This window comes from Gambusia affinis, linkage group LG18, assembly GCF_019740435.1.
Source record: "Gambusia affinis linkage group LG18, SWU_Gaff_1.0, whole genome shotgun sequence".
NCBI classification, from domain to species: domain Eukaryota; kingdom Metazoa; phylum Chordata; class Actinopteri; order Cyprinodontiformes; family Poeciliidae; genus Gambusia; species Gambusia affinis.
The window spans coordinates 3,096,577-3,113,958 of NC_057885.1; the positions used below are offsets into that span (position 1 = coordinate 3,096,577).

General features: G+C 39.3%; 1 protein-coding gene across 13 annotated transcripts in view; it reads left to right on the forward strand.

Annotated features, from left to right (window-relative positions):
• ehbp1l1a (EH domain binding protein 1-like 1a) overlaps positions 1-15,879 on the forward strand; it is a 30,318-nt gene extending 14,439 nt beyond the window's left edge. For 5 of the 13 annotated variants that reach the window (XM_044097872.1, XM_044097864.1, XM_044097867.1 and 2 more), the window contains 16 exons: positions 1,193-5,070; positions 5,158-5,206; positions 5,424-5,630; positions 5,855-6,406; positions 6,761-8,593; positions 8,783-8,936; positions 9,805-9,971; positions 10,052-10,100; positions 10,205-10,726; positions 10,822-10,858; positions 10,950-10,993; positions 11,123-11,234; positions 12,490-12,589; positions 12,660-12,733; positions 12,845-12,959; positions 13,271-15,879. In XM_044097872.1, coding sequence (XP_043953807.1) covers positions 1,193-5,070; positions 5,158-5,206; positions 5,424-5,630; positions 5,855-6,406; positions 6,761-8,593; positions 8,783-8,936; positions 9,805-9,971; positions 10,052-10,100; positions 10,205-10,726; positions 10,822-10,858; positions 10,950-10,993; positions 11,123-11,234; positions 12,490-12,589; positions 12,660-12,733; positions 12,845-12,959; positions 13,271-13,364 — 7,987 coding nt within the window. In that variant the 3' untranslated portion in view covers positions 13,365-15,879. Of the gene's footprint in view, positions 1-1,192; positions 5,071-5,157; positions 5,207-5,423; positions 5,631-5,758; positions 6,407-6,760; positions 8,594-8,782; positions 8,937-9,804; positions 9,972-10,051; positions 10,101-10,204; positions 10,727-10,821; positions 10,859-10,949; positions 10,994-11,122; positions 11,235-12,489; positions 12,590-12,659; positions 12,734-12,844; positions 12,960-13,270 lie in introns of those variants that run through there. The other 8 variants (XM_044097876.1, XM_044097873.1, XM_044097874.1 and 5 more) reach the window with 5 other exon arrangements.
• The last annotated feature ends 1,503 nt before the right edge of the window (positions 15,880-17,382 follow it).

Sequence of the window (17,382 nt, forward strand, 5' to 3'; positions counted from 1 at the left end):
GGCTACATATTATACATATTATAGGGATGCATATTATAATTGATTGAATATGATGTATTGTGGACTTCATTTGTTTGATTGAAACTCTGTAGCACAAGATGATCCTAATGCATCATAAGTAATTATAAAAATCTGCCAGTAATTAAAAAGAGGAAAAAAAATAAGTGAGTGGGTTAAAAGTAGATAGATAATTATATCTGACTATTCATTGCTATTTTACAGTGACATGTATTAATTTAATGTGTCACTTAACATAGAAAAGAGGAAGAAGAAGCAAAGTTGCAGAGTGAGCAAAGCTACAAGGGAAGCAGCATAAAAACTTCTACAGGTCACGGACAAAGGTCTGCAGACACACACATAGAAGCACATGGGTCAACCATAAAACAATGATACTGAAGATGTTTCAGTTCTTTTCCTTTGTAGAAAGTAGTTTCCTCACTAGAAGCTTTTTTGTTCCTTTGCTGATTCCTTTGCCATAATTTTAATTACTTCTCTGATAGTGAAAGTGGCTGAGAATTGTTTTATTTTATTATGAGAATGTCCAACATCTTAAAGTTTTGCAATTTTATTTTTATACAGTACAATTTTTGCCCCTGGAGTTGATGATAGGATCTGTATTTGTTTGTTTGTTTGTTTTTTTCATGAAAATTGCAAGATAAAATGTAGAAACAAAGATCATTAACTGTTTTGTTCAGTCTTGTAAAACCGAGGCACTGCTTTGTGATTTCAGCCACAAAGAGCTAGGATAGCTTCCCTTTGACAACCATGTGCCAAAACTACAATAACACAATGATGAGTCTAAGATTCTAGTGGTTGTATTTTCTGATAAATTAGGCTTTCACAAAATATTTTCATCAGAGGGTTTAAGGCTGTTTGAAAATTAATCTCAAACAGGTTTGACAAGTTGTTTTGGTCAGTTCATACAATCAACTCCTTAAAGGAACTTTAGTGTTCAAGTTGAGGAGAAATTCATACTTTTTCAAGAGGTTTTTGGAGAATTGTTTGAAATTAATAGAATTTTTGCTCTTAAGCATAAAATACACTATGTAGTTGGTTGCTGTATTGTGATGCATATTTGTAGGACAATTGTGTCAATTTTGTGAATACATTTATAGCTAGTTACATTATTTATTAATTTGGTATTGTCCAAAATAAATGTTGACTGAATCCTTATATTCTACTCTCTTTTTAGAGATGAGAACATGGTTTCACAACAACCTCCATGCCCATTTTTTACTGAATCCAGAATACTCCTTTCTCAAACTCAAAGAGCTATTTCAGCACATCAGTCACAAAATGCTCCTGCTTTGGGAACCATGAAGTGGCAGGAGCCTAAAGTGAGAACCTGGAAATGTCCCTCAGACAGGGAGAAGAAGTATGTAGCTACACAGGAACCTCTAGAAACAGAACTGGCAAAAGAATCGGCTGGTCTAGCCCCGTCAGCTAGTTCTTCCATAGTGGTACACACTGATGATAATAAAAAAGAAACTGCGATGGAAAACCAGTTACCTGTCTGCCAAACTGTTGAAAATGAACTACAAATTCTTGAAACCCCAAGCAATGAGTATGATCCTCAGTCACAAAGTCATTTGAAACATATGGAGAATGAAAGCTCATTGTGTCCTAGTGCAGGTTATTTGCCACATTATCCCATGCCCGAATCTTACAGTAAAGAATTTATTTTCTTGAAAACATGTCCCAGAATGACAAACATACCTGGGATGTCAGGCATATCACTAGGTAGTGATGAAAAACACTGGCCACTTGATCAAATGACAATCTGGAACAAAGGCTTCCACATGAAAGAAAAGGGACTACAACTCACATCAGGAGAGAATAAAAACCATGAAAAAGAAAGTATCTTACTGAAACCATGTTGTCCAAGGCAGGCTAGAATTTCAGGTTTCCCATCGGTGTCTCAAAGGAGTGGCAACAGTTATTGTTGTACAAAACCAACAAAGAAAACTTTTTTAAATGAAGATAAGCAGTCAGAATCTCAACAGGAAGTGTTTAGAAATAAGAAAATACAAACTAAAGCTTTTTCAAGTACAGTGTCACCAAAAGAGGACTGTGAAACTGAAGAAAAGATGGCTCAAGAGGTCTTAAAGCATTCTCATACACCAGATATAGACTCAATTGTACAGACTACTGTCACATTCTATCAATCAGACATAACTATTTTAGGTTCTTGTCCAATGAGCTCACCAATTGAAGGCATTCCATCATTAGTTAATCATAATTTCAGTGAAAGATGGATTACAGAGTACAAACTCTTCACAGTGACACATTTTAAAGTTCGAACAGTCACAATTAATGACGTACCCCATAATATAAATGATGCAGAGTCTGTAAAGGGAATGACACCATTAGCCCCAACTTGTCCAAAACAAGCTTGTGCATTTGGACTTCCATCTGCATTTGAACTTACTGGCATCCTTAATGGATCTAGTGTGGTTAACCTTGTTCCATCCTGTCCTTCTGTCTCCAGAATGGCTGGCATTCCATCTGTCCAAAAGCCTGACAACAAAGATTGGAAAATCAGTAATAAACCGTTGTGGGAGAAATTGTTGAATATTAGGACCCTAATACTGCTATCAAGCAACAAAACAAAGAAAAAATGGAAAAGAAGTGTTTCTCTTTCACAAAGTTGCCCATGTGAGTCAAAGATCCCTGGACTTCCTTCTAGAGCAAATCCTAGAGTGACTGATATTGAGACAATAAGTATGGTGGGTATTTCAAATTCATGTCCAAAGATCTCTCAGATTGCAGGATGTCCATCATTTCATTGTCCAAAATTGTGGACAGTAAGCAGAGAGACACTGTTTGAACCAAAGGTGAAAGAAGAACACTTGTTCCTTATTGGTCACCTTGACAGAGACAAGAGACAAGCAAAAGAAATGGTTTCCCTCTTGCCTTCCTGTCCCAGGGCCTCAAGAGTTAAAGGTTTCCCTTCGGTTCCCAATCCCAAAATGGAGCATTATAGACCAAATATAGTCAGTCTCATTCCCTTGTGTCCTGTAATTTCTAGTATACAAGGATTCCCATCACTGGAACCACAGAATGAGGCAGGTTGGTCTGCTCACAAAGGTTCATTGATGTACAGGACACAAAGGACTGTTCAGTTTTGTTATGATTTATTACCAAATGTTGCAGACAATGCAAAGGACATGTGGCATTTTGCTTCATCCTGTCCAAGAGAATCACTCATTGATGGTTTTGCATCAAAACCACAACCCAGTGTGACTGATATTGAGGCAATAAGTATGGTGGGTATTTCAAATTCATGTCCAAAGATCTCTCAGATTGCAGGATGTCCATCAATTCATTGTCCAAGATTGTGGACAGTAAGCAGAGAGACACTGTTTGAACCAAAGGTGAAAGAAGAACGCTTGTTCCTTATTGATCACCTTGACAGAGACAAGAGACAAGCAAAAGAAATGGTTTCCCTCTTGCCTTCTTGTCCCAGGGCCTCAAGAGTTAAAGGTTTCCCTTCGGTTCCCAATCCCAAAATGGAGCATTATAGACCAAATATAGTCAGTCTCATTCCCTTGTGTCCTGTAATTTCTAGTATACAAGGATTCCCATCACTGGAACCACAGAATGAGGCAGGTTGGTCTGCTCACAAAGGTTCATTCATGTACAGGACACAAAGGACTGTTCAGTTTTGTTATGATTTATTACCAAATGTTGCAGACAATGCAAAGGACATGTGGCATTTTGCTTCATCCTGTCCAAGAGAATCGCTCATTGATGGTTTTGCATCAAAACCACAACCCAGTGTGACTGATATTGAGGCAATAAGTATGGTGGGTATTTCAAATTCATGTCCAAAGATCTCTCAGATTGCAGGATGTCCATCAATTCATTGTCCAAGATTGTGGACAGTACACAAAGAGACACTGTTTGAACCAAGAGTTAAAGATAAACACTTGTTGAGTATTGAGGCCCATGACAGAGACAAGAGACAAGTGAAAGGAATGGTTTCTCTCTTGCCATCTTGTCCCAGGGTGTCCAGAATTAAAGGTTTTCCATCTATTCCTAATCCTAAAGTTGAGTATTATAAACCAAATATAGTCAGTCTCTTTCCCTTGTGTCCTGTGACTTCTTGTATACCAGGATTCCCATCCCTGGAACAGCAGAATGAAGAATGTTGGACATGTGACTTAGGTTCATTGGTGTACAGGTCACAAAGGACTGTTCAATTTACTTTTGACTTCTCACCAAGTAGCACAAACAAAATGAAGAAGATGTTTTGTTTGGTCCCATCTTGCCCAAACGATTCCCTCATTCCTGGTTTTCCATCTGTCCCCCAATGCAGTTTGTCAGGTCTTAAACCTGAGGAACCCTCCAAACTCAAACTCAAATCCAGCATGGAACCTAATATAACTAATTTTGTACCCTGTTGCCCTATTACCTCATGTATCAGAGGATTTTCATCCTTGAATCCAGGCCCAAACACAGACTGGCTAAGTGAAGGAAAACTGATACTGATGAAACCTCAAGTTAAGCATAAAAGTATCTTGATTCCGGAACAGGAGCATCTAGATTTATACAACAGAAAAGGTATGGTAACTTTAGTGACATCCTGCCCCCAAAAGACCAGAATTTATGGCTTTTCTTCTGCCCAAAAGGTAAATCGGCCACCAGATATGGTCAGCTTATACTCATGTTCTCCATGTGTTTCACGTGTTCCTGGTTTTCCATCTGCAAGAAGGCTTAGTTCTGAATTTACAGAAACACACACCTGGATCCCACAGAATATTGTCCTGTTTGAGAAGAAGCAAAAAGAGAAGGCTCGTCCTGCAACTTTGCCAGCGATATTGCTTCATACACCAGAAATTAAGTCTATGGTCACACTGGCTTCATCTTGCCCACATATAGCTCAGATTCCTGGATTTCCCAGCTATTTCCCAGTGAACACAGCTGATTTGAAAGCAGAGGTTATTCAACGTCTTTCTGCTACTGAAGCATATGCTGCAAATGTGTCCCAACATGCGCAATCAAATCTCAACGAGAGAAGTGGCATTCCTCTATCATTTGTTAGCAGTCAAAGCTCTGAACTCTCTTATGGTGAGACATCTATATATATTCATATATCACATACTTGTATTTGGCTTGCTAAATTTCAAATCTTTAAACTGGTTGCTGTTTTAACAGAAGAAAAGAGGGGTGCAAAGGAAAGTGTAGATCATTATCTGTATTTTGGGTAAGTGGAGGAGCCCAGTGCTCCTGTGTGTTTTGCTGTGAAAGTGACTTTGTGCTTGCTTAGCATAGATTGTGTGGGATAAGACTTCTTTCTGCACAGTGTGTGGGGAAGTTGTGCAGATAGAGCATGATAGTTCAGACTACATTTCATTGCTTAAATTTATTCCATGAACGCTTTATGGATCACAGTTTTAAAGTTTTTGTATTTGGGTCCTCAGCCAATCGCACATAGTGAATAACACAGCAGAAGAAATGCAGACAGGGAATAAATCCTGGGATACATCAGAGGCAGCAGGACTTTTTGGATGGGAGGTTTTGGAGGCAGATGGATCAGTGTCTGAAAAAAAGAGAGAACTCTCTTTATCAGCAAATTCAGAAGAAACCTCTGGATTAGTAAAGGCCCTTGTTGGTGTTTTCCACAAAGGGTAAGTTTAAGATTAGTCTAAAACCATAAATAATAGCGTATATTTTAGAATTTTTGACTGTTGTTATTCCAGAATTTAAAAATGTGATATTACACCAACTTTCAATCTTTTTCTGCCTTTTCTTGTAGTTTAATGACAGTTAAAAACTGGATCCTGTGTAGAATGAAATGTAAATTTCTATTTTATTTTTTTTTCTGAACATGTACGATGACTTACATGTTCAGTACTCAGTGCCCATTCATCCTTTACAGTTATGAAACAGTAGCATCCATCCTGGGCCCATCTAGCTCTACCGTAGCAGACGTTGACCCCCCACTCACTGTTCCTTCAGTGTGCCTAGAGGAACAAATGTTAACTCCTTCTGCTCCTTCTTCTGAGTTTTGGCCACATTTCACTGACAGCAGGATTCCTCCACAAAAGACAGATGACAATTCTAAGGACATTCACACTAAACAAGAATATCCAATAAGTGTGGAACCGTACATGTGGGACTTGATGGATGGTCAGTCAGTCTCTTCGCTACCAACTGCTGGCAGTGAGGACACCCTTTTTGATTCAAGTATGAATCGATTTCCACTGGCAGAGGAGGACAACAATCAGGAAACAGATGAACATGAGTTACCTCTGAATCAGGAACATTCAAAGGAAACATTTCTGACTGAGCAGAACTCTGTTCAAATATCAAAGTACATGGAAAGTTTGCTAGCAAGAGATCAGGCTTATGTAGAAGAAGATGGATTAGAATTGATGTTGTTCTCTCCTCATTCAGAGAAAGGGTGAGTGATAGTCCATTGTTTTTTGATTGCATGGTGTGTGACTTAAGGTTAGTAATATATTTTATATTGTGATGTGAATAACAATTCCAATCAGAAATTAGTGAGGGACAAAGATTGTAAAAGGTCATTACTGCCTTTGTATCTTGAGTAGTACTGTATTCTTTGTACTATTGTTTTCATCTCTGAAACTAAATTAAAGCACAAAAATAATCAATTAATTGTTTAAGAATCTTTTAAGAATACAACTAAACTTTGGCCTCTTTTAACCAAGACGTTTACTACAGAAAGGATGCTTGCAACCAGTGCATGACACAGCAGCTGATTCTGAAGATTCTGTCTTCTCTTTTCTCTAAGCCCGGCACAAACAAGCTCAAAAGAACTGTCTGCAACTTCTCTTCAGCCTACAGACAGTAATGAACAAAGACATGCAGAATTTGATTTACCCTTGGACCGATCAGCGAGTGATCAAGTTAATAATCCATTGGTACCACAGCCTGACATTGCTGGTCTTCAACAAGATAAAAAGCCAGTGATTCCACCTGAACTGAAAGAAGGTGATCAAGACATATGCATAGCTCCAAGAAGGCCAAACAGAAGGAGGGATCATTTGTCTGATAAGCCTGTTCCAGGAGTTATTCTCTCTGCCTGTGAGAATTCTATACAGCCAGACACTATCCAGTCTAACTGCACAAAACCTCACAGTATTTCTGCTTTGGACAGTAAAGCACAATGCAACACAGTTCTTTCACAAAACACACAGAAGAAAGAAACGGTAACAGAACCTTCTCCAATGACTGGTTTGTTTCAGAATCCACATCTACAGACAGAAACAGCGCTAGTTTGCTCAAAGGACACTGAACTGGACTGGCCTAACAAAGACAGTGCAGCCAGAGTTCAGGTATCTTCTAACACACCGCTTTCTTTGGAAGCAAAAGAAGTAAAAACCCTTCCCCCTGTTCCAGAGTCAGATGTATTGCATGATGAGCTTTCTGCCCCTTTTTCAATCATCAAGAAGATTCATCTTCCAAAGCGAGTTAGAAAAGCTGGCAGATCCAGTACTTACAAAGACATCACTGCAGATGATTCACATCACATTTACCAGGTGCCATTAGCCGGTAGCACATTTGTTGATACATCCAACACTACAAACCAAAAGGCAGAAGATTCATTTTTAAAAAATCCTGTTCCAAAACCTCGTGGAAAAAAACACATCAGTGGCCCCATAACAGACATGTGTACCGCTGGAGCACTTACATCTCAGGAAGCCCATGGCAGAGTAGCACTGACAGCAGGGAGAAGCAGTCTGTTGAATATTCTTTCCAGACCTGAAGAGTTAACACAAGCTGAAGATTGTTCTGATCCTGTAGCTGAATCTTCTTCACCCTCAGATGGGACTAATCCTGCATTAAGAAGAACCAGAATTACATTTGAGCAAAGCATTCATGCAGTGTATGGTGATACTTCAGAAAAATCACCAGGACCCTCATGTCTACCAGTACCCAAAGAAAGAAGGAAACACTCCAGTGATGCACTCCTCCAGGATTCAAAAACTGCTTCTCAGTCAGACAACGTTGCAGATGCTAAAGCAGTCCCAGAAAATAAGAAATCAACGTCGCCTGTTCCATTCTGTCAAGTCCAGAAAGACCTTAGAAACACTGATTTACCACCTGCAAACAATTCCTCTTCCATAGAAATGGAATTATCTCCGACAAACTCAGATCAAACATATGGCCTGAAAACAGAGGGAGATTCAACATCTCTCAACTTGAAATCTGATGGAGGTTCAGTTACAGTTCAGGGCGAAGAAGCAGTTCTGTTGCAGTTGGAGAGAGATGTGCTAGAAGCAATGGAAGAAGTGTTTACTCAGACACGATCCACAGAGGACAATGAAGAGATTCAGGATGAAATCCTGCAAGATTGGACCTTTACAGAAGAACCACTTGTTACAAAACCCTTACAGAACGATGAGAAAGTAGATTCAGAGAAGGAGAATATCACAAAGGTCCTGGAACGAGAGGTCAATAGGTCTGGGACTGTCACTATTTCTTCCTCTCAAGATGACTGGCTGCATGTAGAGCATAAAAAAGAAAGCAAGCTTATGGAAATAAACACGAGAAGGGAAGTGAGAGATGAAGAGTTGGACTCTGTGTCTGTAGATCTAGCTGCTGGTTGTTCAAAGAATCTAAGGTAAGATTAGTCAATAAGCTTTAAACTATTGCAGGATGCACTCAACTAATATTTGTTTTAAGTTTTCAGTGTGCATAAAATTATTTTTGAAAGGTTCTGATTACCTTTTTAAATGTATGTTTGATTTTTTTAGCAGCACTAAAGGTAATAAGTAACAGGTGCATTTGTGTTCTGTTGTGGTTTTGTTAGGTCATCAGGGCAGCCTGTACCTGTTCCTCGTGGCAAGAAGCGCTTGAGTGGTTCCTCTCTAAATGGCACCAAGTCACAAGCTGAAGCCCTTCAACAAGCCCGTGAGCCAACAACGCCTCAGAAAAGACCTGCAGAGGGCGCTACTTCTGTAGAGGTGAGGAAGCTGAATGCTTCTTCTCTATGTTTGGTTCTGGTTTTGGATACGAAGCAGAACCAGAACCAGGAGAGCTGAGTGATCTGGAAGGTTGATACAATAACAGCAGATCTTTATTGTATTGTGGTTCTAAGCCCTTCAGGGATTTATCAACTAACAGTATTTTAAAGTCTCTTCTCTCAGTGGAAGGACTGTAGAACTGGGTGATGTGCTGTATAGTCCTGGTTTTAGTCAGATACTGAAAGTATCACATAAAGACAGATCTGTAATTACTGGAGCTTTGTGCTGACTCTAGATTGTTCCTCTTTAGGTCCAAAAATAATGACTTTGGTTTGGTTTCTGATCGGCTGTAAAAAGTTATGGCTCTTCTCCTAAATCAGGGAACTGAATTTTGGAAAATCAGTGTGGATTTTACTTTGTATTAACAAAATAGAAAATAATGGAGAAAAAAATATATTATTATTAAAATTATTTTTTAGAAATATTAAATTATCTGTTAACCAACCAGTACAAACCTACATGGTAATGAAAAAAAAGGTAAATTGGCTGAATTTACATCATGCTTATCTAGTGACACTGATTATCAAAACCTTACAATACAGCCACATTCAGCCAATTGCATCACCCGTTCATGGTTTCCTGGTTATTATTCATCATATTAAAGTACTTAGAGATGGTAAAGGTATTTAAAAATAATCTGTGTTTTTTGAGGATCAGAAATTTCCTGGCAGCTCCGTTCTGCAACCCTCCTCTTTCTGCTGCCCTGAGCAGAAGCCCATACAGCCCAAATCAAAAATTGCCACTGATTATACTTGATAGTTTCACTTCTGTGCCAAGTTGAATTTCTGTATTAATTTGTGTGTTGCAGAATACCCTCGGCAGTCCCAGCTTAGTGACCTCCAGTCGGTCTCTGCTGGAGTGGTGTCAGGATGTAACTCAGGGTCACAAGGGAGTGAAGATCACCAACTTCAGCACCTCCTGGAGGAATGGCCTGGCCTTTTGCGCTATCCTGCATCACTTCCACCCTGGAAAGATGTAGGAAACAGCTGCCATACAAAATGCTCCTTACTACAAACTCCTAGTCAACATTTCTCTGTTCGTTTGTCTTTTTCTAGAAATTTTGAAATGCTGAACCCGTATGACATCAAGACCAACAACAAACAGGTTCAAGAGATTTTATTCATTTTCCAAACTGGTCTGACTGGTATTTGGTCAATCATAACAAAGGTCATTATAGTAATCCAACCGTTTTCTGTCACACATTTCAGGCTTTTGATGGTTTTGCTGAACTTGGGATTTCCAGACTGATCGAGCCTTCAGATATGGTCATGCTTGCGGTTCCTGACCGCCTTATTGTCATGACCTACCTCAACCAAATACGAACCCACTTCACTGGCCAGGAGCTCAGTGTGCTTCATATAGATAAAAACAGCAGTGAGTCTAGTTATGCAGTATCAGGGAACCAGGAGGCCCAGGAGGACCCAGAGGCAACTGTTCGCTACTGCGCCCAGAAACTCCAGGAGAAAGGTCTAAGTCTGGAGCTTATTGGGAGTGGAAGCCCTGCAGAAGACGAAACCAAAAGCAGCGATGAGATGGCTGCACCTCCTCGTTCCAAACGGTTGCAGAATGCTGGAGCAGGAGGAGCAGCCAGTTCTCGGTCTCCTGTGGCACCACCAAGGTCTCATAATCTAGCCAAGTCAGGCTTCTCCCGAGTGAAAGATGCTGATCTGCTCAAGAAGCGCAGATCACAGAAGAAGAGTGGCTCAATTGATGATGGAGATGTATTAGTGGTACGATGCTTTTTTTGGGGTATTTTTGTTCATGTTTAACCTCATTCTTATTTTCTCATGACTAAAATACAAGGATCTTGTTTCTCTTTCTCTAGGCTGCAACAGAGCAAGACAAAAAGAATTCAGAGACTGGTAGATGTTTTTTCAGGTCTTTTCTCCTTTTTGTGGTCATCATGTACATTTTAAATAATTGTATTTATTTATTTGTATGTACTCTTTGCAGACAGAACAGAGTTTGTAGTTGAAGAAGAGAGACCAGAAGGTCAGGTGAGTTGGTTTTATGGAACTGATAAATGACTTTACTAGTGATAACTCCTAATGGAAACATTTTCTCTTTCTGCTTCTCAATTGTGCATATTTAGAATCATGTTAATATATTTTTGTTGATATATCTAGGACACAAGCCAGTATGTGTTGCATCAGATGGAAGCGCTAGAAGCCGAACAAAACCACATTGACAACAGAGCAGGCATAGTGGAGCAGAAACTCAGGCAGTTAATGGAAACAGGTAAAGTATGCCGTGATGGTCAATACACGAAGAACCGGATAAATTCTGCTATAGATTTGACATTTAAAACTAAATGTTAAGTTTAACATTTAGATTTTAAGAAAATGACATGAAATCTAAATGATTAGACAGAAAGTCCAAACTGATTGGACTGATGTCCAATGAGTGTGTAGTTTTGTTTATATCAGATTAGATTGAAATTGTTTTAGAACCTGTTTATTCATAAGTTAAAACCCTGGAGAAGACGGAGGGTTCACTTACTTTTTACCATGACTCATATAGTGAATTGCAATTAAAAGTAAATAGTTCTCTCTTATGAAGGCCCTTAGAATCATGACTTTATCCTGCAGGTAAAGTAGCTTCTTCTTATTCATCCAGGGAAAAACACATGAGAACATCACATATTGTCATCCAAGTTCAGTCATGTTGATTTTGGGGGATGACCTTGAGAAATATCACATTTAACTGCCTTGTCAACTCCATGGCTACAGACCTGAACAGAGGAGAAAACATTCTCCACTGACTTAATGTCAGTTGACACTATAAATAAGGTTGGGAGGACTGTGGTGTTATCCTCTGATGCGTTATTATTACAGACCATGAAACTAATTAACGATTAAACTTAAAATAATGCCTAATCTGTTCTCAACATAACTGTTGACCTTTACAGAGGCCAACGTTTCTTCTTTGATAGTCAGTTGTATCTCGGTTGGGCCAAAGATGAGCTTCAGTTTATAAATGTCCAATAAGTCACAAAGCCTTCACTTTGTCACTTTCAATCTAGATTCTTCTGCCACATTATTGTAACTGTTGGTTACAAATGAAAATGAGCTAACCTGCTAGCAAATGACTTCAGGACTATCGCTCACTACTTACCGAGACAAGCCACCATGTGAGAGGTCCACTCACCAGAAACATCTTGATGAGCTGCAGGACTTTTGGGAAAATATTCTGTGGTCAGATGAGATAAAACTGGGAGTGTGTTGGTCTGGGGCATTGCTGCTTCAAGAACTGGACATCTTCAGGGAATTGATGGGATTCTAAAGGAGAGTCTATTGGATTATTAGGTGTGAAAACGAACACAAGCTGAGTGTTCAGTCCTTCTGATTACCTCCAGTCTGACTTACAGGTACATTATGATGGACAGTCTGGGATTTACTGTCTTTTCTACGTGTGGCACATGAAGAGGCAGAGCATTATAATACTTTCAAAGTGTATTATAACAGCAGCTGCTGGTAATGCTTTGTTTTTACAGGCAGTGACAAGGTGGAGGAGGAGAGGCTGATCCAGGAGTGGTTCATTCTGGTTAACAAGAAGAACGCTTTAATCCGAAGGCAGGACCATGTGCAGCTGCTGTGAGTCCAGCACCATGAAGCTGCAACATGGCCGAGTTCTGTCATGTAAAACATGTTTCATTATCAACAGGCTGGAGGAGCAAGACCTGGAAAAGAGGTTTGAACTGTTAACCAAAGAGCTGAGAGACATGATGGCAATTGAAGGTACATCTTTTTATCTAACTCAGAATTCATCACAACCTCATGTCTTTAGGGCTGGGGGTCGTCTGCTCTATTTTCTTTACCAACTACCTGCTTTTATTTTTAAAATAACAGAGTGCCAGAAGACCCAGGTCCACAAACACAGAGAGCAGCTCCTACTGCAGGAGCTGGTGTCCCTGGTCAACCAGAGAGATGAGCTGGTTCACAACATTGATGCTAAAGAAAGAGGGTAAGACAAATCCACCTCACTGTTCTACCACGGCCTGGTGCTCTACAGCTGGAACCAAACACCTTGGAGCTTTTCTCAGGAAGTGATAGTGACAATGTGATTTATTCTAGTCAAAGTGTACACCTTCTCAAGAATATACTGAAAACAAACTTATCCCAGCTCCCTCCAGGGCCCGAGCTCAGTCCTGTTAACAACATATGGATTAAGCTTCAAAGCCAGATCTGTGCCAAAGCTAACAAAAAAAACAGTTTAAACAAACCAGAAAGAGGTATTTAGGCCAACATGTGATTCATCCCTGTTCTTGTTTACAGAGCTGAGGAGGAGGATGAGCGTCTGAACCGTGGCCTTGAGCAGAGAAGAAGGAAGTACGCTAAGGAGCAGAAAGAAAAGTGTGTCATTCAGTGAGGAAAGCAAAGGAGGACAGTTCAGGACAAAATAAAGAATGAGGAAGTTAAGTCAACCAGAAGACTATTTTAGGTCAGAAAACTGATCCAGTCTTGTTAATGCAAGAAAGCACTGAAACTGTGTACTTACTGTGCAGGCTCTGCTGACACTAAGAAAGTGTTTCGATCTGAGGCAAAATCCAGCTACAATATGTTGGATCTCTAGACAAACTGTTAGTTTTAAAACATACTGTTTATTATTTCTCTTATTGAAGAAAAAACAGGTGATCTGGAACAACTAATGCTCAATTTCTCAAAGTCATTTCATCTGAAGGGAATTGTGCTATTTTAGATTAAATTTAGTTGGAATATCAGGAATGTAAGGCTTTGACTAGATCAGCTCATGGACATCAGGGACAGCTGCAGGATCTCTGATGTTTAGGTAACACTGCTCACTTATATTTTAAAGCCATTTCTTTTCATATTTTTCGCTGCCGAAGTTACTGAAGTGAAGCGTAGCACCAATGTTTGATTTTCTACTATAAAGAAATGTAAAAGCCATAAAAATGTCTCCAAGGTCTTGAGCACATTATTTACTTTGGCAGATACAGAATTGCCACTTGTATTGTTTTAATGTGTGGAAAGCAGCTGCTTGTCTTTGCTCTGAAAAATGTTACTCTGTTTGTGTTGTAGGTTAAGGAAAGGATGGACCATTTCTGAAACCAGATGCTTTTAATACTTTTAGTGTTTGCAGTTTTTATGACCTATGACTAGCTCCAGTTTGTTTAGAGGATTGGTCCTGGAGGTTTGTTTTTAAGAATTTAATGTGAAACTTTCACTACTGGAAATACAAAAGATCTGAATGCATCACTTGTGTGTAGGTGTGTGTGTGTGTGTGTGTGCGTGTGTGTTAAAGCTGTTCTCACTGTTCCAACACATTTTAAGTCCAGCTGACTCCAGCTCAGCTCCATCTGAAAAGACTGCTTGTTGTCCCACTTTCAGTATTCATTTCACTGACCCAGCAAGGATTCAGCCAGTGGGTGTGACTGATTCAGCTGTCAGTGCACTTCGGCACGAAACGTTGTGCCAGCAGAAGGACTAACTTGGATTGGATTGGTACGGAGCTAGCATGTCAGGATTCTGCTGCCAGTCTTCATGCAATCAAACAGCTTTCCTTCCATGTGAGAAACCTTCCTGAATTTCTGAAATCCCCCTGTGGAGGAAGTGATTCTGGGATGAATCAAATAAATAACCATCAAGCCCATAGATACGGATCAGTTCAAGTGTCCAACCTCAAAATCAGCAGCTCCCCTCCATAAACCCACCATGACCCGTTTTCTTCATTTTTACCTGAAACGGCGAAGTTTCTCACAATCCTTCTCTGCCTTGATGAAAGGTCATGACTTGCCTTTTATTTTAAGAAATGTCTGTCAACCATCATTTGTTGCCTCAGATCATGACAGAACACTGAGGACCAAAATTTGAAAACCTTAGAACATGTTTATCATCAGGACTTACCTGACTGCTTTGTACCAAAAACCAATTTTATTTTTTTCCCTCCAGGGGGTCTTTTGTGGGCTCTAGTGTCCCTTATATGACAGTAGGCTGACAGAAAAGGGAGAGGGGGGAAGACATGCGGCAAATGTCGCTGGGTATGGGAATCGAACCCGCGACGGCCACGTCGAGGACTCAAGGCCTCCATGTGGGTCGTGCTATCCCCTACGCCACCACAGCACACCCCTCCAAAAATCAACTTAACGCTGCTGCCACACACATGTTGATGTTCCTCAACAGGATGAATGATGGCTTCCAGTGCTGTGATCTGCTGCTGCTGCTGGTGGGGGGAGGTCCAGTTATGAGGTCAGCTGACTATATGAACTTACTGAAACAGGTTATGGACTTTTTTTCTTCCCTGACTCACAGATATTCCAACATGAAACTGTCAGCATTCATCACTCTCAGGTTGTGAAAGCCTGGTGCAGCCAGCATGAGGCATCCATAGAGCCTGGACCTCAACCCCACTGAGAACCTTTAGGGTGGGATGGAGGAGGATCTGGACAGCGGTCAGACTCTACCATCACCAATACAAGATCCTGGTTAACAATTAATGCAGCACTGGGTGGAAATAAATTTGATGACGTTGCAGAACCTTATCGAAACAATGACATAGTGCAAAAACACAAAATATTTCACGTTTGGTTTAGTTTCTGGTGAAAATATCTGTATACTTTAAGTAGGACAAAACTAACTTACAATTAACTTTTCAGCCAGATAAAGGAGCATGTTCTAAGTTAATAATTGCTTAATACTGATGAAACAGTACTAGTTTTACTGGCAGATCCCCCCACCCCCCATTAACATGGAAACTGTCTTAAATAATCTGCCAATGTAACTAAGTTTGAACTTTTTTAGTTTTATCAAGTGTATTGGGATATTTGCACTAGAAACCAGACAAAACTCCATGGTAAGATTTTGTGTGTTTGCGGTGTGTGTGTGTGTGTGTGTGTCGTGATTAAAGATGAAGTGGATCCAACAGACTTTGCATCTGTGTTGCTTTATTGTTGGTGGAACATTTTTTTCATGTCAGTACATTTCGGTTTAGAGTTCACTTCAGCTTGTTGCTATCTTTGCTCAAATCAGAATATTTGGACAAATCGCAACTCAGGCTTAAGGAACTGGTAGAAAAAGAAACCACACGGAGGAAATACACTAATATGGCATTCCATGTCATATTGTCATATGATACCAAGATCATTTCTGTCTCTTTACCAGCTGAACAACTCTGCAGGAGCTGCAACAGTACACCAGTGTAGTGGTGGCACACATCACCACTAGCAGAGTTTATTTTTTATTTTTTTTTTGTTGCAGTGATAACTCTTGGCTATATTTCATTTCCTTCATGGACACAAGAAGTTACATCACAAGCCGGTGTGAGGGTTTTTTATGTTTTTGCAACTCTTCCAAATGCAAATAGATACTTCTAGCTGACAGAGACCACTTGTAAAACACACTTGTATTTCTTACTGGGGAAAAAAAAAATATCTTAACACACCTGGGTGCTATGGGGATTTTTGATATATACATAACTAGCACTCCTTTTCATATAAAAAATAAATTGCAGTGGCTTTTACTATTTAGCAGACAAGAGAAAGAGGAAATGAAAAAGCAAGTTGCCAAACATTGGAAGGCGAGATAACAGTTCTGGAAACTCAGAGAGTAATTGACAAGAAATGACAGAAAATTAAGGAGAAAGTTCATTTTAGAACAACAATGAAGAAACTTTATATATATGGGTATAATTTATTCAATCTTGTTGCTTCTAAATATAAATATATTTATCTTTGTCTTGCGAGACAAAAGTGACCCACTACATGTTTAGCTGTAGAAAAAAGACCTTAAACTATCTTTTTCTAACTTAAAACTTTCTGACTTTTACTTTTCCTAAATTGACCCTTCATTAGAAGCACATCTGTTTTCATGTGGGCTGAACACCACTGGTTCGATTCCTGGCATGATGACTTTAATTACCCACTTTCCTGTCTGATTACTATCAAATAAAGGTTTTCTGAGTTAAAAAAAATAATAATTTGAAAGAAAGATCCTTTATTAGTTTTCCTTCTTATTTGATGTAAACTAAATGATTTGAGTATGACTGACTTAAATTTGTCATTTTAAGCTCACTTGATGAATTCAGTTAGAAAATAAACTTAATATATAGATTTGGATAAATTGAGTTGATTAGATATAATAAATTGAGTTGGATAAAATTGAAGAATTGAGATGGATAGAGATAATAACTGGAGTTTTTAAACTTAATTAAGTTAGATGAACTTAATTGAATTACTTGTTACCAATTGCTGCAATTCAGTTAAGTTGGTTCAACTGTTAAATGTGTTAACCGTTGTATCAGGGCATGATTTTAAAATTGTTTTGTTCTTTAAATTAAATTTTAGCAACAACATTTCATCCACCATGAAGCATCGTGGTGTTCCATGATGAAACACCACAATTTATCCAATTTAGACTCGAAAAAGTGTACA